Source organism: Rana temporaria, chromosome 3, assembly GCF_905171775.1.
Source record: "Rana temporaria chromosome 3, aRanTem1.1, whole genome shotgun sequence".
NCBI lineage: Eukaryota > Metazoa > Chordata > Amphibia > Anura > Ranidae > Rana > Rana temporaria.
In genome coordinates, this window is record NC_053491.1 from 111613917 (window position 1) to 111633824 (window position 19908).

The 19908-nt window shown below is 46.3% G+C and overlaps 1 protein-coding gene across 1 annotated transcript in view; it reads left to right on the forward strand.

The window, feature by feature from the left end:
• The first annotated feature begins 460 nt into the window (after positions 1–460).
• Positions 461–19908, forward strand: part of SMO (smoothened, frizzled class receptor) — a 48940-nt gene continuing 29492 nt past the window's right edge. The window contains exons 1-2 of the mRNA XM_040343244.1: positions 461–1402; positions 14917–15122. Of these exons, the coding sequence (XP_040199178.1) occupies positions 1156–1402; positions 14917–15122 (453 nt within the window). The 5' untranslated portion in view covers positions 461–1155. The remainder of the gene's footprint in view (positions 1403–14916; positions 15123–19908) is intronic.

Below are 19908 nucleotides of genomic sequence, written 5' to 3' on the forward strand. Positions count from 1 at the left end.
ATATATATATATATATATACATATATGTAAAGAGACTTTGTGCTATATATATATATATATATATATATATATATATATATATATATGTAAAGAGACTTTGTGCTATATATATATATATATATATATATATATATATATATATATATATATATATAAAGAGAGTTTGTGATATATATATATATATATATATATATATATATATGTAAAGAGATTTTGTGCTATATATATATATATATATATATATATATATATATATATATATATATATATATATATATATATATATATATATATATATAAAGAGACTTTGTATATATTAATAAAGAGATGTGAATAGGTTGCAAAGTCTTCCCCAGCCAGGAGATGTCCCAGCATGACTCCCCCAGCAAGGAGGACTGCAGTGATGATGCTGTGATCAGCACATTGTCCTGCCAATCAGCACCCTTCTCCTTGTCTCACAATTTGGGGAGGGCAAATGGGAAACTTTTTTTGTCTGCTCCTTCCAGCAGACACATTCCATCGGCTCCTTTAAGAAGAAAACAGAGTATAGGGATCCCAACTCATGAGATCCTTGAGGATCTACAGAGAGGAGATCCACTTTTCGGACTCCAGGACCTGGGAAAACATGGCCCTTCTTTGTGTAGGGGGGGCGCTCAGAGCCCCGGCCACCCCCAGAATCTGCATAGGGCGCCTTTATTAGGACTATTGAAGGATCATCAGCCAAGCGGGATCGCAGCTTTCTCCATGATCTGTCCTGGAAGAGGTGACCCCGGGGAGCCTGGAGTGTCTAAAGGAGTGAAAGGGGACACTTTCCGAAGTGTGAATTAAAGTGCGAAGCCAGATTGGGGCTGGGAGAGGAGGGAAGGAGGGGAGTCTGCCATCCCAGAGCCTGGATCACATTACATTCTTCCACTCCTCTCCTGCAAGTTTTCTGGGAGAGAAAAGTCCCCTGTTGTCTGCCATTGCATGCCTGGACTTTCCTCTGGATGCCGAGTACTTGGAGGAACTGTGATGGAGGGAAGAACATTGTCCCCATCACATTGAGACACAGCTGTGTGCAGTTTGGGGCCATTCCTGCTTTGTGTTGTTCTGGAGGATAGTCTTCCTGCCCCCCCCCCCCTCCCCAACTACCCCACCCCCATTCCCCTCCTAAACATGTCCTCCTCCATGGGGCTCAGAATCTCCTGGATGGTGCTGATCAGCTTCTTTATGTTTGTTTCTGGAGAGATTCGCTTCAATGAATCCCTGTACATGGATAGGTGCAAGAAGAGCACCACTTGTGAATCCCTCAAATACAACATCTGCCTGGGATCTTCTCTGCCCTATGCCTTCACCTCTGTTGCCCTGGCTGAGGACTCCTTTACCCAAGAAGAAGTTCATGACAAGCTCCTGCTGTGGTCAGGTATGTAGCTGGGTCCTATGGTGAGCCCAACTCTGGGGCTCATTCACTACCTGCACATGGGTGGTCTGGTATGTAGCTGGGTCCTATGGTGAGCCAAACTCTGGGGCTCATTCACTACCTGCACATGGGTGGTCTGGTATGTAGCTGGGTCCTATGGTGAGCCAAACTCTGGGGCTCATTCACTACCTGCACATGGGTGGTCTGGTATGTAGCTGGGTCCTATGGTGAGCCCAACTCTGGGGCTCATTCACTACCTGCACATGGGTGGTCTGCTATGTAGCTGGGTCCTATGGTGAGCCAAACTTTGGGGCTCATTCACTACATGCCCATGGGTGGCCTGGTATGTAGCTGGGTCCTATGGTGAGCCAGACTCTGGGGCTCATTCACTACCTGCACATGGGTGGTCTGGTATGTAGCTGGGTCCTATGGTGAGCCAAACTCTGGGGCTCATTCACTACCTGCACATGGGTGGTCTGGTAGGTAGCTGGGTCCTATGGTGAGCCCAACTCTGGGGCTCATTCACTACCTGCCCATGGGTGGCCTGGTATGTAGCTGGGTCCTATGGTGAGCCAAACTTTGGGGCTCATTCACTACATGCCCATGGGTGGCCTGGTATGTAGCTGGGTCCTATGGTGAGCCAGACTCTGGGGCTCATTCACTACCTGCACATGGGTGGTCTGGTATGTAGCTGGGTCCTATGGTGAGCCAAACTCTGGGGCTCATTCACTACCTGCACATGGGTGGTCTGGTAGGTAGCTGGGTCCTATGGTGAGCCCAACTCTGGGGCTCATTCACTACCTGCCCATGGGTGGTCTGGTATGTAGCTGGGTCCTATGGTGAGCCAAACTTTGGGGCTCATTCACTACCTGCCCATGGGTGGCCTGGTATGTAGCTGGGTCCTATGGTGAGCGCAACCCTGGGGCTCATTCACTACCTGCACATGGGTGGTCTGGTATGTAGCTGGGTCCTATGGTGAGCCAAACTCTGGGGCTCATTCACTACCTGCCCATGGGTAGTCTGGTATGTAGCTGGGTCCTATGGTGAGCCCAACTCTGGGGCTCATTCACTACCTGCCCATGGGTGGTCAGGTATGTAGCTGGGTCCTATGGTGAGCAAAACTCTGGGGCTCATTCACTACCTGCCCATGGGTAGTCTGGTATGTAGCTGGGTCCTATGGTGAGCCCAACTCTGGGGCTCATTCACTACCTGCCCATGGGTGGTCAGGTATGTAGCTGGGTCCTATGGTGAGCAAAACTCTGGGGCTCATTCACTACCTGCCCATGGGTGGTCTGGGGTGGGGGGGTCACTAAACTGAATCCCGTGTTTTCCTTTCCTAGTGTTGTGTTTGTGTTATAGTGAAAGAAACATTCTCATTTGTTACAATGTTTATTATTATTTGTTTTTGTTATTGTAGTTGGAGCAGAAAGTTTGAGCTAATGATTTGGCCCATGCACATAGGACCCTGGAAGGCCTATGCTCCAGTGGAAGTAAAAACTTGCCTAATGCCCAGTACACGCGATCCGAATATCATACGACTTTTTTCGCTTAATAGTCGCAAGTAGATATTGAATAGGTTACTAAAATCATGAAAATTCCCGTACGACAGAAATAAAAATCGGAAGTGATGTCATTTCCGGACGACAACTATACTGACTAAACGAAAATCGTACGATCTGGTATCGTACGAGGAACATTTTCGTGAATGTCCGATCGAATAATATCGGATGAACTGACGTGATCGGCTCTCGAAGAGTATTGTACACACGATCCCAAAATCGTACGATTCTTCCTCGGACGACCGTTTTCGGATGGTGTATACGGGCCATTAGCCTGGCTCACATGTAAGGCTGCGTTCAAACTAGTGCAATGCCAGACATTGCATGTAATTCGCACCACATGCGATGTCTGTGCGATGCAAAATCGCATTCTCACTAAAATGAGGCAGGACCCATATTTTGGTCCGCACTGGAATCAGATTGCATGGGTGTTCACACCCATGTGATCCGATTCTTGTACCATTTCACAGTTAGTGTTGCGATCTACGAACCGATTTTGGGGGTGCCATTAACTTTACATTGACACCCGCAGCGGTTCGCAGATGTCAGTGTGAACCGCCTGCGATTCAGGGGGAACCCGCACAGGAATCGCAGGGTTTCCTGCACAGCACCAATGTGAACCAAGCCTAAGGCCCGGTTCACACTGGTGCGATGCGAATCCACTGCGGCTTCCCGCATCGCACACGTCTCGCACGGCAGTTCACACTGCCATATGCCAACTGCTGGGGAGTGTCATATGTTAACGACACCCCCATTTCAGCTCGCGTAACGCACTGCGAACTGACAGTTCGGACATGAATCAGATCGCATATGTGTGAGCACCCATGCGATCCGATTCTGGTCCGAACAGAAAAAAGGGTCCTGTGCGCGTTTGGATGGAATGCGGTGCGATATCAGCCATACTATCTGTACAGACATTGCATGTAATGTGAACAGCAGTGCGCTGCGAATCGCATGCAATGTCTGGCATCGTACCAGTGTGAACAGGGCCTAAGCGCAGCGAATCCTGAACATTTCCCGCACCGCGCTAAAATCACACTCTGTTCATGCGATTTGCCACCGGTGTCAAATGAATGACACCCCAAAACAGGTCGCAAAATCGCACTCTGTTCATGCGATTTGCCACCTGTGTCAAATGAATGACACCCCAAAACAGGTCGCAAAACGCAATGCGATTGCAAGTATCAGATCGCGTGAGTGTGAACACCCACACGATCCGATTTTGTTGCAGTGCGAATTGAGGCCATACAAAACGAATGGGCACTGCAAAGAATCGCATGTGATTTAAATGGGAATGCGGTGCGATTCCTATCCGAATCCCGCTTCACAAGTGTGAACCCAGGATAAAGCAGTGTTTTGCAAGCACTTGGGCGTTCATTCATTCCAATGGGCAGAATATTATGAGCGCCCAAGCACTTGACGCACCTAGTGCTAAATAGCGTTTCGATGCGTCTATGCGCATTTAGGCAAGTCAAGCATTTTTTTGATGCTGGAGCATTCCTCTCTTTAACACCCTGGGCCTGGGTTTTTTTTCTTTTTTTTCTGACGCTAAATGCCTGTGCACAAACACATAGGCTAACATTAGAGGCAGAAAAAAAAACACAAAATGCCTCCAAAAGAGTCCTGTGTGCATGAGGCCTTTATCATCACTGAGGCTGATTGACCACCAAAGGAGCAGAAAATGTACACTGTGCCAAGTGAAGGTCGAGCATAGGGAATGAAGTAAGGGCTCATACACATGGCCATAAAACGTAGATTCTGGCATATTTCCTGGCACACAGCTGTCGGAGGCTTTACACAGCTATATGTTTGTACGATATAAAAGCCCAAAAATACGCACATGTGCACTGGCGTACAACTCTGGCCACAGATTGCCTGTGTACGCTCATATGCATGTATAGCCATTGACTTCTATAGGCAGCTGTATGCAGCACTTGGGGGCTCCCTGCCGAAATACGCTGGATTTATAAGATACGGCCAAAAGCGCAAAATTGACTCTACACCATATCCTTATTCTCCAAAAATAACCTGTACACATTCACTAAGTAATGGCCCTGGAATCCGTTTTTTTTTTTTTTTTTTTTTTCGGCCTGTTTGTTTCAAACAAAAAAAAACAATACACGTTAGTTGCAGTCAGGTTCATTGCTCTTTGCACATTACAAACCCCACAGCATCCTCAAACTACGGCTTTTCAGCTGTTGCGGAACTACACATCCCATGAGGCATTGTAAAACTCTGATATTCACAGACATGACTAGGCATGCTGGGAATTGTAGTTCCTGAACAACTGGAGGGCCATAGTTTGAAGACCCATGACCTAGACCATCTTAGGAGTGAGCAAGAGAGGGTGGCTACATTCCTACTTACAGTGGAGAATGAAAGTAGCCACCCTGTAAGGCACCTTTTACATTAGCGCATCTCGAAAGTCGCACAATTTCCAGTGCGACTTTGGAGCGCGACTTTGGTGTGACTTTAATCTGACTTTACATCGTCTGAACAAAAAGTTGCATCAAAAGCCAGACCAAAGTAGTGCAGGAACCTTTTTCTGAAGTCGTAGCAACTTCTGTAGTGTCGGTAGGAACGGCTCTCATAGAAATACATTGAATTTCACATGTCCTGCGACTTGGGGTCTCACAAGTCAAACCCCAAGTCCAGGGATGGACTGAAAACTCATGGGGCCCCCGGGCAATAGAAGATTATGGGGCCCCCGGGCTTACAGATGGCCACCACGCCAGGAGGCATTGCATAGGCAGGGCAGCTAAAATCTCAGGATTTTCACATCAAAAGCATGTTGGTTTTGGACATATCAGGGACAGATGTAAAAAAAACCAGATTTTTACATACTGTCCCTGGTTTTATTGAGCCTGGCAACCCTGATGGGGCCCCCTCGTGGCATGGGGCCCTCGGGCAGTGCCCGAGAGTCCCAATGGTCAGTCCGTCCCTGCCCAAGTCACACAAGTGTGAAATAAGCCTAATGCCGAGTACACACGATCGTAATTTCCGAGGAAAAAAGTCAAATGGAATTTTTTCATCGGATATTCCGACCGTGTGTGGGCCCCATCAGACTTTTTTCCATCGGAGTTAAGAAATAGAACATGTTTTATTTTTTTTCCGATGGGGGGAAAAAAACACGCATGCTCAGATTTAAGTCGACGCATGCTCGGAAGCATTGAACTTCATTTTGATCGGCTCGTCGTAGTGTTTTACTTCACCGCGTTTTGGACGGTCGGAATTTGGTCTGACAGTGTGCATGCAAGACAGCTTGAAGGGAATTCCGACGGAAAATTCCATCGGATTTTATCCCATCGGAAATTCTGATCGTGTGTACAGGGCAAAAGGCTCTGTTTCCACTATTGCAACCCCAGAGTCGCGATTTTTTGATGCAATGTCATGCGACCAGTGAAAACCATGTGATGAGAACAAGTCGCACTGAAGTCGGAACAAAGCAGTGCAAGAACCTTTTTTGGAGTCGCTGCGAATTGAGTCGCACCAATTAGAACCATTGAAATACATGGGTATTGATTTGTCATGCGACTTCACATGTGTCAAGTTACACAACAACTCACAGTAGTGGAAACAGAGCCCCACAGGAAGTCAGATCACAGCAACAACAAAAAAAGGAATTTAGAAGAGGCTGAGAGCAATAGAAGGTACTTTTTTGAGGTAGAAATATGTATATGAATAGATTTCAACCAGAGTTTAGTGTCTCTTGAAATAACAATAGAAATAGTGTTATGGCATTTTCTACAGACGTGCGTTTTGTCTCTTCTGTGTATGTTGATAAATAGGGAGATCCTTTACTATGTTATAACACTGTCGGGATCGGAGTCTCTATTGGTAGTTGTGAGCACAGTGCCTGAGGCCTACACTTTTTTTAAGGCCTACTAAAGAGGGAAGTTCTTTCTAGCAGAAAAATAAGGAAAATGAATGTAGCACAAAGGAAATCCGACTACAACTTCCAAATTACATTACAAAGACAAAGATCCAGATTTTCTTTCTGTTCCAAAAGTTACGTTGGTTTCGCTTTTCAATAAAATCTTCCATATTAGGAGTAATGTCACGTTCAATGCACAGAGGAGTAGAGGGGGGGTCATGGCGTTTGCTGATTGCATGTGATTCTTAATTTGGTTACCATTAGGAAATCTTCTTATATTTATTTATTTATAGATGTTATATATATATAATATATATTTCATCTGGGATAAACCCTCATTGTAATATCTAATTTGAGGAAGAAAATAGATTTTTATGTTTTTTTGTTAGAATATTGATGTAAGCCAGGGATGTTTCGACGTGATTCTGAGCATGCGCACTGGGATGCGGCCACGGGACCGCGCATGCGCCGTTCGTTTTAAGTACTTCTATAACGCTTGGCCCATCATTTGCATGGGGTCACGCCTCATTAGCATGGCTCGCGCCCACTTCCACTTACGCCAGCTTACGTCGAAGGAACCCAGCGCAGTTTGGGAGGCAAGTGCTTCGTGAATTCGGTGCTTGCCTCTCTGCGCTACGTCTGCGTAGCGCATATTAGATACGCTACGCCGGCATAAATATGCACCAATGTATGTGAATCCGGGCCATTAAAGGTTCTTCAATGAAAACAAGTAGATCAGACCAGTAAGTACTGTGGTGCACAAACCATATGAAACACTCTAGGACTGGCAATAGATCACTATTATTTATCTACTCTAATAGGCCCCATTCACACTTTGTTGTATTTCAGGCTTTTTTTTTTAACAAGTGTTTTTATGTATTTTGTCATGAGCTTCAAACTTGAGTGATTTTTTATTAATGTTTTTGAATATTCTTCAGTATTTGAAGGGAGCCCAGCATAACGGGTAAAGGGGGGCAGTGACGGGGAGAGAGGCGGAGGGAGAGTACGTCTTTCCCTAAATCGAGCAATGCTTCTTTTGGGTATTTTGGAAAATAGTGAGTATGTAAAGGAGAAGACATTGGTCCATTACAGTGTGATTTGGGGGCATGCCCACTAAATAAGGATATGTGTGCCTGGAGCCAAACAGCATCAAAAACATAGGCTGGAAGCACTGGGTGTGAACTTTGCAAACCAATTTGGGTCCTTACATGCAATGCATTAGTAAGTTATAATTGGAATCTATGGTGGAGGGATTGATAGTACAGTGGGCTGTAGTTTGCCAGATTTGCTTCCAGGCCACCTGATCCAGACCACCCCAACATTCCTTTCCCAGTGTACTGAACACTAGGGTTGTCCCGATACCACTTTTTTAAGACCGAGTACAAGTACCGATACTTTTTTTCAAGTACTCACCGATACTGATTACCGATACTTTTATTTAATCTCATGTGACAGTGGCAGTATTTTAAAAAAAATATATATTTTTTTACAATGCTTTCTTTTTTTAAGGGGGGTGGGATGTGGGGACAGTGTCAGTGTGTTGTTGTTTTTTTTTTATTATTATTTAAAAACAAAATGTTTTTAATTATTTTTTGCAATTGTTTTATTATTTTTTATCAGCCCTGTTGGGGGGCTATGGTGAGATATCAGGGGTCTTAACAGACCTCTGACATAGAGTGGGACAGATGCACGGAGAGGGGGAGAAGAGAGTGGGACAGATGCACGGAGAGGGGGAGAAGAGAGTGGGACAGATGCACGGAAGGGGAGAAGAGAGTGGGACAGATGCACGGAGGGGGAGAAGAGAGTGGGACAGATGCACGGAGGGGGAGAAGAGAGTGGGACAGATGCACGGAGGGGGAGAAGAGAGTGGGACAGATGCACGGAGGGGGTGAAGAGAGTGGGACAGATGCACGGAGGGGGTGAAGAGAGTGGGACAGATGCACGGAGGGGGTGAAGAGAGTGGGTCAGATTCACGGAGGGGGTGAAGAGAGTGGGACAGATGCACGGAGGGGGAGAAGAGAGTGGGACAGATGCACGGAGGGGGAGAAGAGAGTGGGACAGATGCACGGAGGGGGAGAAGAGAGTGGGACAGATGCACGGAGGGGGAGAAGAGAGTGGGACAGATGCACGGAGGTGGAGAAGAGAGGGGGACAGATGCACGGAGGGGGAGAAGAGAGGGGGACAGATGCACGGAGGACAAGTACTCGGGCAAATGCTCGGTATCGGTACCGATACTATACTAGTATCGGTATCGGCACAACCCTACTGACAACAGAAGAATATTTGGGACCTGTCCTTCATTGAGTGAATTGTATACCATACCAAAATTGTATACGCAAAAGATGATACCTCTAATGCCGCGTACACACGGTTGTGTAGGCTCCTTTGGACATTTGCTGTCGGAATTTCCGACAACAAAAATTGTGTGGACAATTCCGACGCACAAAATTCCATTCATGCTCTGAATCAAGTACGAAACGAAAGCGCTCGGTCTGGTAAAACTAGCGTTCGTAATGGAGATAGCACATTCGTCACGCTGTAACGGACTGAAAAGCACAAGGCTGAAAAGCGTGAATCGTCTCTCACCAAACTTCTACTAACACGACTGGTATTGAACTTCCCTTTAATAGTGCCATTGTACGTCTTGTACGTCACCACGTTCTTGGCGTTCGGAATTTCCAACAACATTTGTGCGACCGTGTGTATGCAAGACAAGTTTGAGCCAACATTAATCGGATTTATCTGAGTTATCAGATTTTATATATATAATTGCCTGAGAGTTTCATACTGTCCCATGGTAGCATTCAAAATGAATGGCACTGTAGCACACGCCACAAATCGCTCATTGTGATATTGTATACGTATGAATGGGAACTAAATCTTTTTATAAATGCATGACAACACACATATGGTTCCCATCTGTGCATTGTGATTAGATGACATGTTGCATTGGAGTGCCAATCAAACGGAATGGCACTGCAATATAGAGCTGGTTTCTGTGCTGTGCATTGTAGTAAAGTGTGTTACTATAACCCATAGATGTGAAGCCAGCAGTGGGAAGAATAGTGCCTCATATCAGTGGGAGGAATAAAGCACCAAGGGCTGGATAAAGTCTAGCAAAGGGTCACATCTGGCCCTCGGGCCGCAGTTTGGAGACCCCTGGGATAAAGGGACAAAAAGGGGAAGTGCGCCTTGTTTTAAGCAATCTTACTTTGTGTACTTGAATGAAGATAATGAAAAATGTGACAAAGAACATAATAGCAGGACAAACTCAATGGCTGCATTATCATTTAGGCTTCGGTCAAAAGAGTATTTCTTCAAAATCTGTCTCTGAACCGCATATTCCTTTATATATCTTACTTTCCTACAACCTTGTAAGACTGCGGTACTTACAGCTTTGTTAAAAAAAAGTAATCAATGGCAATTCCCATATAGAGACTCTAAATGGGCAAAATTACAGGTTCTCATGAAGGTTCATTCCCCCCACTGACACTTACCTTGCTGGCATTCCCCCACCACTCTGTTCCTCCATCAAGACTGGTGGCCCAAACCTGTATAAACTCCATGTTGGATGGTGGCAGAGTTTACACAAGGTGATCCCCTATACTGGGAAGAACTGGGCATATCCCAAGGGCAATGGTGGTAGTTGTTAAGCTCATTGCAGGTCAATATCGGCATTTTCAAGAAAACATTTTAGATTGTAAGCTGTCATGAGCAAGGCCATCTGATCCCTCTTGTATTGAATAAAAATTGCAGTCTCACTGTGCCCAAACGCAGCCACTGTTACATGCCATCAAACGCAGCCACTGTGTCATCAATTTGCACCACTGTGCCATGCCATCAAACGCAGCCACTGACTGTGCCATCAATTTGCACCACTGTGCCATGCCATCAAATGCAGCCACTGTGCCGTCAATTCGCACCACTGTGCCATGCCATTAAACGCAGTCACTGTGCCATGCCATCAAATGCAGCCACTGTGCCATCAATTCGCACCACTGTGCCATGCCATTAAACGCAGTCACTGTGCCATGCCATTAAACGCAGTCACTGTGCCATGCCATCAAATGCAGTCACTGTGCCATCCATTGTCACCACTGTGCCATGCCATTAAACGCAGCCACTGTGCCATCCATTGTCACCACTGTGCCATGCCATTAAATGCAGCCACTGTGCCATCCATTGTCACCACTGTGCCATGCCATTAAATGCAGCCACTGTGCCATCCATTGTCACCACTGTGCCATGCCATTAAACGCAGCCACTGTGCCATCAATTGTCACCACTGTGCCAATGGTCGCCGCTGTGCCAATTGTCCCCACTGTGCCCTGTAAATTGCTTCCCCCCCCCCCCCCCCCGCCCGGCACTTACCTTTACTGGTTTTAGGCATCCACGTCCCACGATGTCTTCTCTCGCCCTCGATGACTGACAGACGTCTCAGCCAATCAGGTTACCGGTAGCCAGAACCGGCCAACCTGATTGGCTGAGACGCCTGTCATCTTAATAAGCTTCCGGGACCCGAGGGCTGTATTGAGAAAGCCTATAAGAGCTGTTGGCTTTGATAGATATTTCCGTACAGCTAACCAGCTGGCGTTATTCAGATGGCCGGACATGAGCGCCGACCATCTGAATAACAGCGGCGAAAATAACATAGATTCGTGCAATGCATGAATCTATGTTATTTCAGTGGCGGTGAGAGCCAGAGGGGGCGGCGCTCCAGCACCCTCTATGGACGAACCGCCACTGGTACTGTCCCCCTTTATCTGTGTAATCTGTTGGCGCTAAATAAATCCTGTATACTATATTAACCTGCCATTTACCCTAATCTGGCAAAGTATCAGAGTCTCTTGGTAGGTTTGCAGTTGTGCCATACTCTTTCCATTTTTGGATGATGGATTAAACAGTGCTCTGTAAAAATGTTCAAAGCTTGGGATATTTTTTTATAACCTAACCCTGCTTTAAACTTCTCCACAACTTTATCCCTGACCTGTCTGGTGTGTTCCTTGGCCTTCATGATGAGGTTTGTTCACTAAGGTTCTCTAACAAACCTCTGAGGGCTTCACAGAACAGCTGTATTTAGACTAAGATTAAATTTACTAACTAGGTGACTTTTCAAGGCAATTGATTCCACTGGATTTGAGTTGGGGGTATTAAAGTAAAGGGGACTGAATTCAAATGCACGCCACACTTTTCAGATATTTATTTGTAAAAAATGTTGAAAACCATTTATAATTTTCCTTCCACTTCATGATTATGTGTCACTTTGTGTTGGTCTATCACAGAAAAACCCAATAAAAAAACCCAATAAAATACATTTACGTTTTTGGTTGTAACATGACAAAATGTGGAAAATGTCAAGGGGTATGAATACTTTTTCAAGGCACTGTATGGTTAAAATTTTGGATAGACATTGTTGGGATCTGTTTCAGCTGAAGACCCTTGTTACTGGCTTTGTAAATAAAAATGCATACATGCAACATACAGATTTACTATGTGTATAGGACTGAATTCCAAATGTAGCCAGTTGACGATTTGTATAGTATGATGGATTTTACGCCAAATCACGCTCTCTTTGATGTAATGTATTCTATCAAGCTAAGCCTTCCCTTGTAGGCCATCAGACTTTTATCTATGCTGATATCTCTTTCTGGCACATAGCTCCATTGGAAATTCTTTAGAATCATTTGAGATACTTCCCAAATGTTCTTGAGTTTTGGTGTACGATGAGTAGTTTCACCAAATTCTTTGTTTTCGAAGTGGAAATATTTCATTATCAGGCAGAATCTGTACTCTGACATGACTGTGTGTCTGTAAATTTACCTCCGAGCCACACTCGGGAATACCGCCAGGAAGGTTAACACCAGAAAAGTGGCACAGCAGCATTAGTAAATTCCTCCCCACCAGTGGCAGCCAGTCCACAATGGGCACCGGCCCCCCAGCCTGCACCATCTGTGTGGCCGTACACTGTGAGGGGCGCCGGACGAACAGGTCTCTACCTGGTTCATCACCCCCTCACAAGCACCACAGCCTGAGGCACAAATTGGCCAGTTTTATGTTGTCTTCTGGGCGCAGAGCACTGGGCCCCAAGCTCTCCCACCCTGACATACCAGCGAATCGGCATCGGCTTCCGGCCCCAGCCAATCAGCACAGGAGGCTGTAGACCGTATAATCACAGAAGCTGCGGCACTGAGCACCAAGAGAGCCGTGACTGCTGGAGGCCTCTGCCCATAGGGGGAGTGCAGAGTCTGGGTTATCTGGTTCTAGCCCAGCCTGCTGCCTGCTCCATCGATGGAGCGATTTGTGGCCAGAAACGGGACCAGCTCACAGTCTCTCCCCCGCTGGCTGCAGGACTATGTCACAGCCGGCACAAAATCCAAGATGGCCGCCACATGAGACACAGACAGTACTGCAGCTGACAAGTAACGATTTTCTGCTTTTGCTTCTTCCATGCCCCCACAAAATCTTTCAGCACCAGCCACCACTGAAAGATGCCTATTCTCATCAGTTTGCACAGTGCGACTTTAGACAAGGTTTCTATGTTACTTTGGTGCAATTTACAGTGTGATTTAGCTCCAATAGTATATCCAGAATGGCAGCAAAGTCACACTACTGATTGTACTAAAAAACTAGTATAAATCGCATTGCAGCAATGTGAATCTAGACTAAGTAAATTAACACCTGTCTGACAAAGGTGTCCTAAATAAAAACCCATGTAAGGCACAGATACCAGCAGTCTTTATTGTGTTACTCTTGTAACATGAAATTAAGAATCTGGGAATACAGACAGTTGTACTTTCTGACACAAGGCCACAAATGTGTCATTTGTTCCAAGAGTTCCTGAAATTCTGTGTATCAGGCCCAGTATTACCAGCTTTTTGTGTATCCAAAGAGTTACACCTCGGAGATGTTTGCAGACGGCTTCTTGTTTGCATTCCGGCTATGTGCTCAGACGCCAACACACACCTTGGCAGAAGCACCAAACTAAAATAAAACATAGCTTCTATATAGTACAATGAATTCCACAGGCAAGAGGGGCACACATGTACCAAAGGTCTTTAAAGGTGTTATAACTGTTTTCAGTGTGTGTGTGTGTGTGTGTGTGTGTTTATAGGGGAAGGGGGTGATGTAACTAACCATACTGTAAATTATGGGAATATACAGCTAAAGCCCCCCCCCCCCCCCCCTGCTCACGGCGTCCATGATGGCCTCTAAGCTGTTTCCCAATGTTTCATGCATCAATATCAAATAGATAAGAATGTGGTAATAACCAGATGTAGTTACAGTCACAGCTGTGAAGTATATCATGGAAAACTTTCAGGATTACTCATATGGCAAATTATACTGCCGTTTCCTAAATTTGGGTGATATCACCGAGCACTAAGTTTACAGCACAAAATGACATCGCTTGTTTTGGAACTTATAAACGTCAGCAGAGGTAAAACATGACTATAAGGATCACTTCAATATAAATCTAACTGAAACGTATTATCGCAAATATGATCTACCCAACCATCCCTGTAACGTCTAATATTTGTGGGATATCCTCAGCAATTTATATGTAATGTATGTAATGTAACTGTATACACCGATCAGTCATAACATTATGACCACTGACAGGTAAAGGGAATATCTTGTTACAATGGTATTTGAAAATTGGTGGGATATTTTAGGCAGCCAGCAAGTGAATATATTATCCATGCAAAAAAGGGAGAAAGGCTGGTGCCATGGAAGTCTGCTAAAACATTGTTTTATTATTGCAGATGAACAGTAAAAAAAAAACGACGCGTTTCGACCATCAGGCTCAAAAAAGCATTGGCCCTGATATTCAACGTCAATATTAAAACATAAAGTTTCAAGTCATGGTACTGCATTAGAATAGTTCTGTCTCTTGTATGTACATAGCACAAAAAATGGATAAAAATTGAAATCATGTCTTAGGTGTAGTTTTTCACTGGATAAAGATGTATGTACTTTGTTAGGACATCACAATCTGTTCCAACTATATATACAGTAAAGTATAGCGTCTGTGGATCAATTTATTCTTCCAGTTTCACAAACGACTAATGTTTTTTCCTCTGTGTTAGGTTTACGGAATGCTCCGCGCTGCTGGGAGGCCATACAACCGCTCCTATGTGCTGTGTACATGCCAAAGTGTGAAGGGGGCAAAGTAGAACTTCCAAGTCAAAGTCTCTGTCAGGCTACGCGTAGGCCCTGCGCCATTGTAGAGCGTGAGAGGGGCTGGCCAGACTTTCTAAAGTGCACCACAGATCGATTTCCAGATGGCTGTCAGGTAAATTACCAGTCATAATTACATTCAGAAATATATTTCAAAATGTTGAGAAAAATTGCTTGTAAAATTGTATTTAATTTTTTAAGCCATTTACATTTTTAAAATATAATTTGTTGGTGGAGTGATTGTCAAAAATAGGGTTTTTTAAACTTGTCCCTGTAATATATTTAGTCTGTTCAGATGCTCTTGTGGTGTTTAGGAGAAAAAAGATAAAGGGTTCTATTAGGGTTGTCCCGATACTAGTATCGGGGCCGATTCCGAGTATTTGCGGGAGTACTCGTACTCCCGCAAATACCCCCGATACCAAAATAGAATACTTGCCGTTGCCGTGACGCCGCATCCCGCCGCCGTTCGCCGCATCCCCGCTACCGCCGACTGTGTAATACGCCGGGAACATTACAGCTTTGAATAGCTGTAATGATTCGCACCGCGCATAGACACTCCCCCCTCGCTCGGGTGAACTGTCCAATCCCGAGCAAGGGGGAGTGTCTATACGCAGCGCGGCGCCAATCATTACAGCGATTCAAAGTTGTAATGTTCCCGGCGTATTACACAGTCGGCGGCAGCGGGGATGCAGGTAAGCGGGACACGGCTGGATGGGGGGAGACGCTGGATGGGGGGATACATGGCTGGATGGGGGGAGACAATGGCTGGATGGGGGGAGACAATGGCTGGATGGGGGGAGACAATGGCTGGATGGGGGGATACATGGCTGCATGGGGGGAGACAATGGCTGGATGGGGGGGATACATGGGGGGAGACAATGACTGGATGGGGGGATACATGGCTGCATGGGGGGTGACAATGGCTGGATGGGGGGATACATGGCTGCATGGGGGGAGACAATGGCTGGATGGGGGGATACATGGCTGCATGAGGGGAGACAATGGCTGGATGGGGGGATACATGGCTGCATGGGGGGAGACAATGGCTGGATGGGGGGATGCATGGGGGGAGACAATGGCTGGATGGGGGGGAGACAATGGCTGGATGGGGGGATACATGGGGGGAGACAATGGCTGGATGGGGGGATACATGGCTGCATGGGGGGAGACAATGGCTGGATGGGGGGATACATGGCTGCATGGGGGGAGACAATGGCTGGATGGGGGGATACATGGCTGCATGAGGGGAGACAATGGCTGGATGGGGGGATACATGGCTGCATGGGGGGAGACAATGGCTGGATGGGGGGATGCAAGGGGGGAGACAATGGCTGGATGGGGGGATACATGGCTGCATGGGGGGGAGACAATGGCTGGATGGGGGGATACATGGGGGGAGACAATGGCTGGATGGGGGGATACATGGCTGCATGGGGGGAGACAATGGCTGGATGGGGGGATACATGGCTGGATGGGGGGAGACAATGGCTGGATGGGGGGGAGACAATGGCTGGATGAGGGGGAGACAATGGCTGGATGGGGGGAGACAATGGCTGGATGGGGGGAGACAATGGCTGGATGGGGGGAGACAATGGCTGGATGGGGGGAGACAATGGCTGGATGGGGGGAGACAATGGCTGCATGGGGGGAGACAATGGCTGGATGGGGGGAGACAATGGCTGGATGGGGGGGAGATACATGGCTGGATGGGGGGAGATACATGGCTGGATGGGGGGAGATACATGGCTGGATGGGGGGGAGACATGGCTGGATGGGGGGGAGACATGGCTGGATGGGGGGAGACAATGGCTGGATGGGGGGAGACAATGGCTGGATGGGGGGAGACAATGGCTGGATGGGGGGAGACAATGGCTGGATGGGGGGAGACAATGGCTGGATGGGGGGAGATACATGGCTGGATGGGGGAGATACATGGCTGGATGGGGGGAGATACATGGCTGGATGGGGGGAGACAATGGCTGGATGGGGGGAGACAATGGCTGGATGGGGGGAGACAATGGCTGGATGGGGGGAGACATGGCTGGATGGGGGGAGACATGGCTGGATGGGGGGAGACATGGCTGGATGGGGGGAGACATGGCTGCATGGTGGGGGAGACATGGCTGCATGGTGGGGGAGACATGGCTACATGGGGGGAGACATGGCTGGATGGGGGGGATACATGGCTGCATCTGTGGGGGGACATGGCTGCATTTGGGGACACATTTAAAAAAAGTATCGGTATTCGGTATCGGCGACTACTTGAAAAAAAGTATCGGTACTTGTACTCAGTCCTAAAAAAGTGGTATCGGGACAACCCTAGGTTCTATTATATAAGTGTGCCCTAAGACTCCTATTGTTTATACAGAATGGCTGTGTGTGATATACTACAGTATACATGCAGCTACAAGGTGAAAGACATGAAGATCTTTGTTACCAGAATACAGGAGTGCTCCTTGTTATTAGTATATATTTTTTGCATAAGAGAACTCTTCTAAGAACTGGCTATCACAGCAATTTTACTCCTTGTTTACACGGCTGGCCAAGCTGCATGTTGGCAATGTTAGTACACATTGCCGTAGTTGAGGCATGGAGTGGTAAAAATGATACTTCATGTCCCACTTGGCTCGAAGAGCCACCAATAAAAGTGACCCACACATGTAATGCACGGGTAATACAGGCAGTAAGAAGGCTACATATCGCCTGTCAAATGCATTTTAAAAAGCGATCCATCACAAACCACCATTCAGAGGGGAGGTAAACACTGCCACACAGCTAATTGAGTCCACAGAGCAACTTTTAAGCCTAGTACACACAATGGGCCAGATTCACATACAGGTTACGCCGGCGTATCTATTGATACGCCGCGTAAGTTACAAGATGCGCCGTCGTATCTATGCACGGTATTCTTGAACGTAGATACGCCTGAAATCTGGCTTCAGCCGACCGACGTAAGTCTTAGTACGCCGTCGTATCTTGGGTGCATATTTACGCTGGACGCTAGGGGCGCTTCCGTAGATTTACGCGTCGAATATGTAAATTAGGTAGATACGCCGATTCACGAACGTACTTGCGCCCGCTAGGCTGTTTACATTAGGCTTACGTCCGGCGTAAAGTTACCCCTGCTATATGAGGCGCAGCCAATGCAAAGTATGGACGTCGGAACAAGCGTATCTTTTTACGTAAGTCGTATGTGAATGGGGATGTGCGTAGGTTACGTTCACGTCACAGGCATTGAGCCGGCGTATCTTAGGGAGTAAATTCGACGTACGATCGGCGCTTCATTTGCATGGGATCACGGATCATTTTAATAAAACACGCCCACCTCTTCCACATTTGAATTACGCAGGTTTACGCCGGCCAATTTACGCTACGCCGCCGCAACTTACGGAGCAAGTGCTTTGTGAATACAGCACTTGCCTGACTAAGTTGCGGAGGTGCAGCGTAAAGAGGATACGCTACGCCCGCAGAAATATACGCTCTCCTACGTGAATCTGGCCCAATGAGATTATCGGATGAATGATCGTCCGTTTTATTTTGGATGCTAATTTCCATATTGAAAACGAATAGTTTACTAAACTACGAACAGTCTCGTATGTAAGGAATAAAAAATCAGAAGTGATGTAATGTGTTTTAATGTATTCGTATTGTATTTTCAGACAAAAACTTTACTGATTAATCGGAAATCAGGCAATCTGGTTACGTACGAGAAAGATTTTTGTGTTTGTCCCTTTTGGACAACCGCTGTGTACTAATGATCAGATTATCGTATGATCGCTTGGAAAGCAGTATTTTTTTTACGATATTATGACCGTGTATACAGGGCTTTAAGGCCATGTCTTGATAGCATGTCTGCACAAATTTTTTTTGTCTTATGCATTTTCTGAACTCTAAGGCCCCGTACACACGACCAAACATGTATGCTGAAACTGGTCCGCGGGCCAGTTTCAGCATACATGTTCGGTCGTGTGTAGGCGCGAGCGGGCCGAATTCCAGCAAACATTTGCCCACCGGGCCTTTTCCCAGCGGGCAAATATTCCTGGACGTGTTTTAAAACCGTCCGCTGGAATCCTGCCCGCTCGGACATGTACGGTCGTCAGTACAGACCTACCGTACATGTCCGAGCGCCCACCGTCCCTCGCATGCGTCGAATGACTTCGACACATGCGTGGAAGCCTTTAAATGGCAGGCCCGCCCACGTCGCCGCGTCGACGACGCGGACACGCCCCGCGTAGTGTTTACACGCGGACTTCTGTACGATGGTTAGTACAACCATCGTACAGAAGCCCTCTGGCAGGCATGTACGGTGAAAACGATCCGACGGACCGGTTTCATCGTACATGTTTGCTCGTGAGTACCCGGCCTAAAATTCAGCCTTTGGACTCATTTTCTTTACTAACAAAACAGTTGCTCTTTTGGTTTTATAACACCTTTTTTGAGTCATTGACCCTTTTAAGAATCTGATGAAAGATATGGACCCCCTCCCCATAAATATTCACATAAACACAACCTTGCATGCAAAGATGTACTTTATTTTTTAAAAAATGTGATTGCCTCATACATATATGGCATTCACAAAGTTTGAATAAAGTAAACAATCTTAACAAAAAAACTCACTCCTTTTCATGAAAAAAGTAATGCCCACTCATTACAAAAATTAAATACAATCATTGTGCAAATTAAACAAAACAATTTTAGTTCAGCTCAAATATATTATACTACTACTAGAAAATAAGAATTAGCTCTTGCTATTATGGAATGGCAGTTCAGAAAATGTTGATAGAAATTTAAATAGTAAACATGGGCCAACGAGTCAAGAGGCGTTTAGCGGTAGGCACTATAAGCAGTGGCAGTGTGCGTTTTCTTTAATTTCACAATCAATGTGAAACCATTGATTGGGA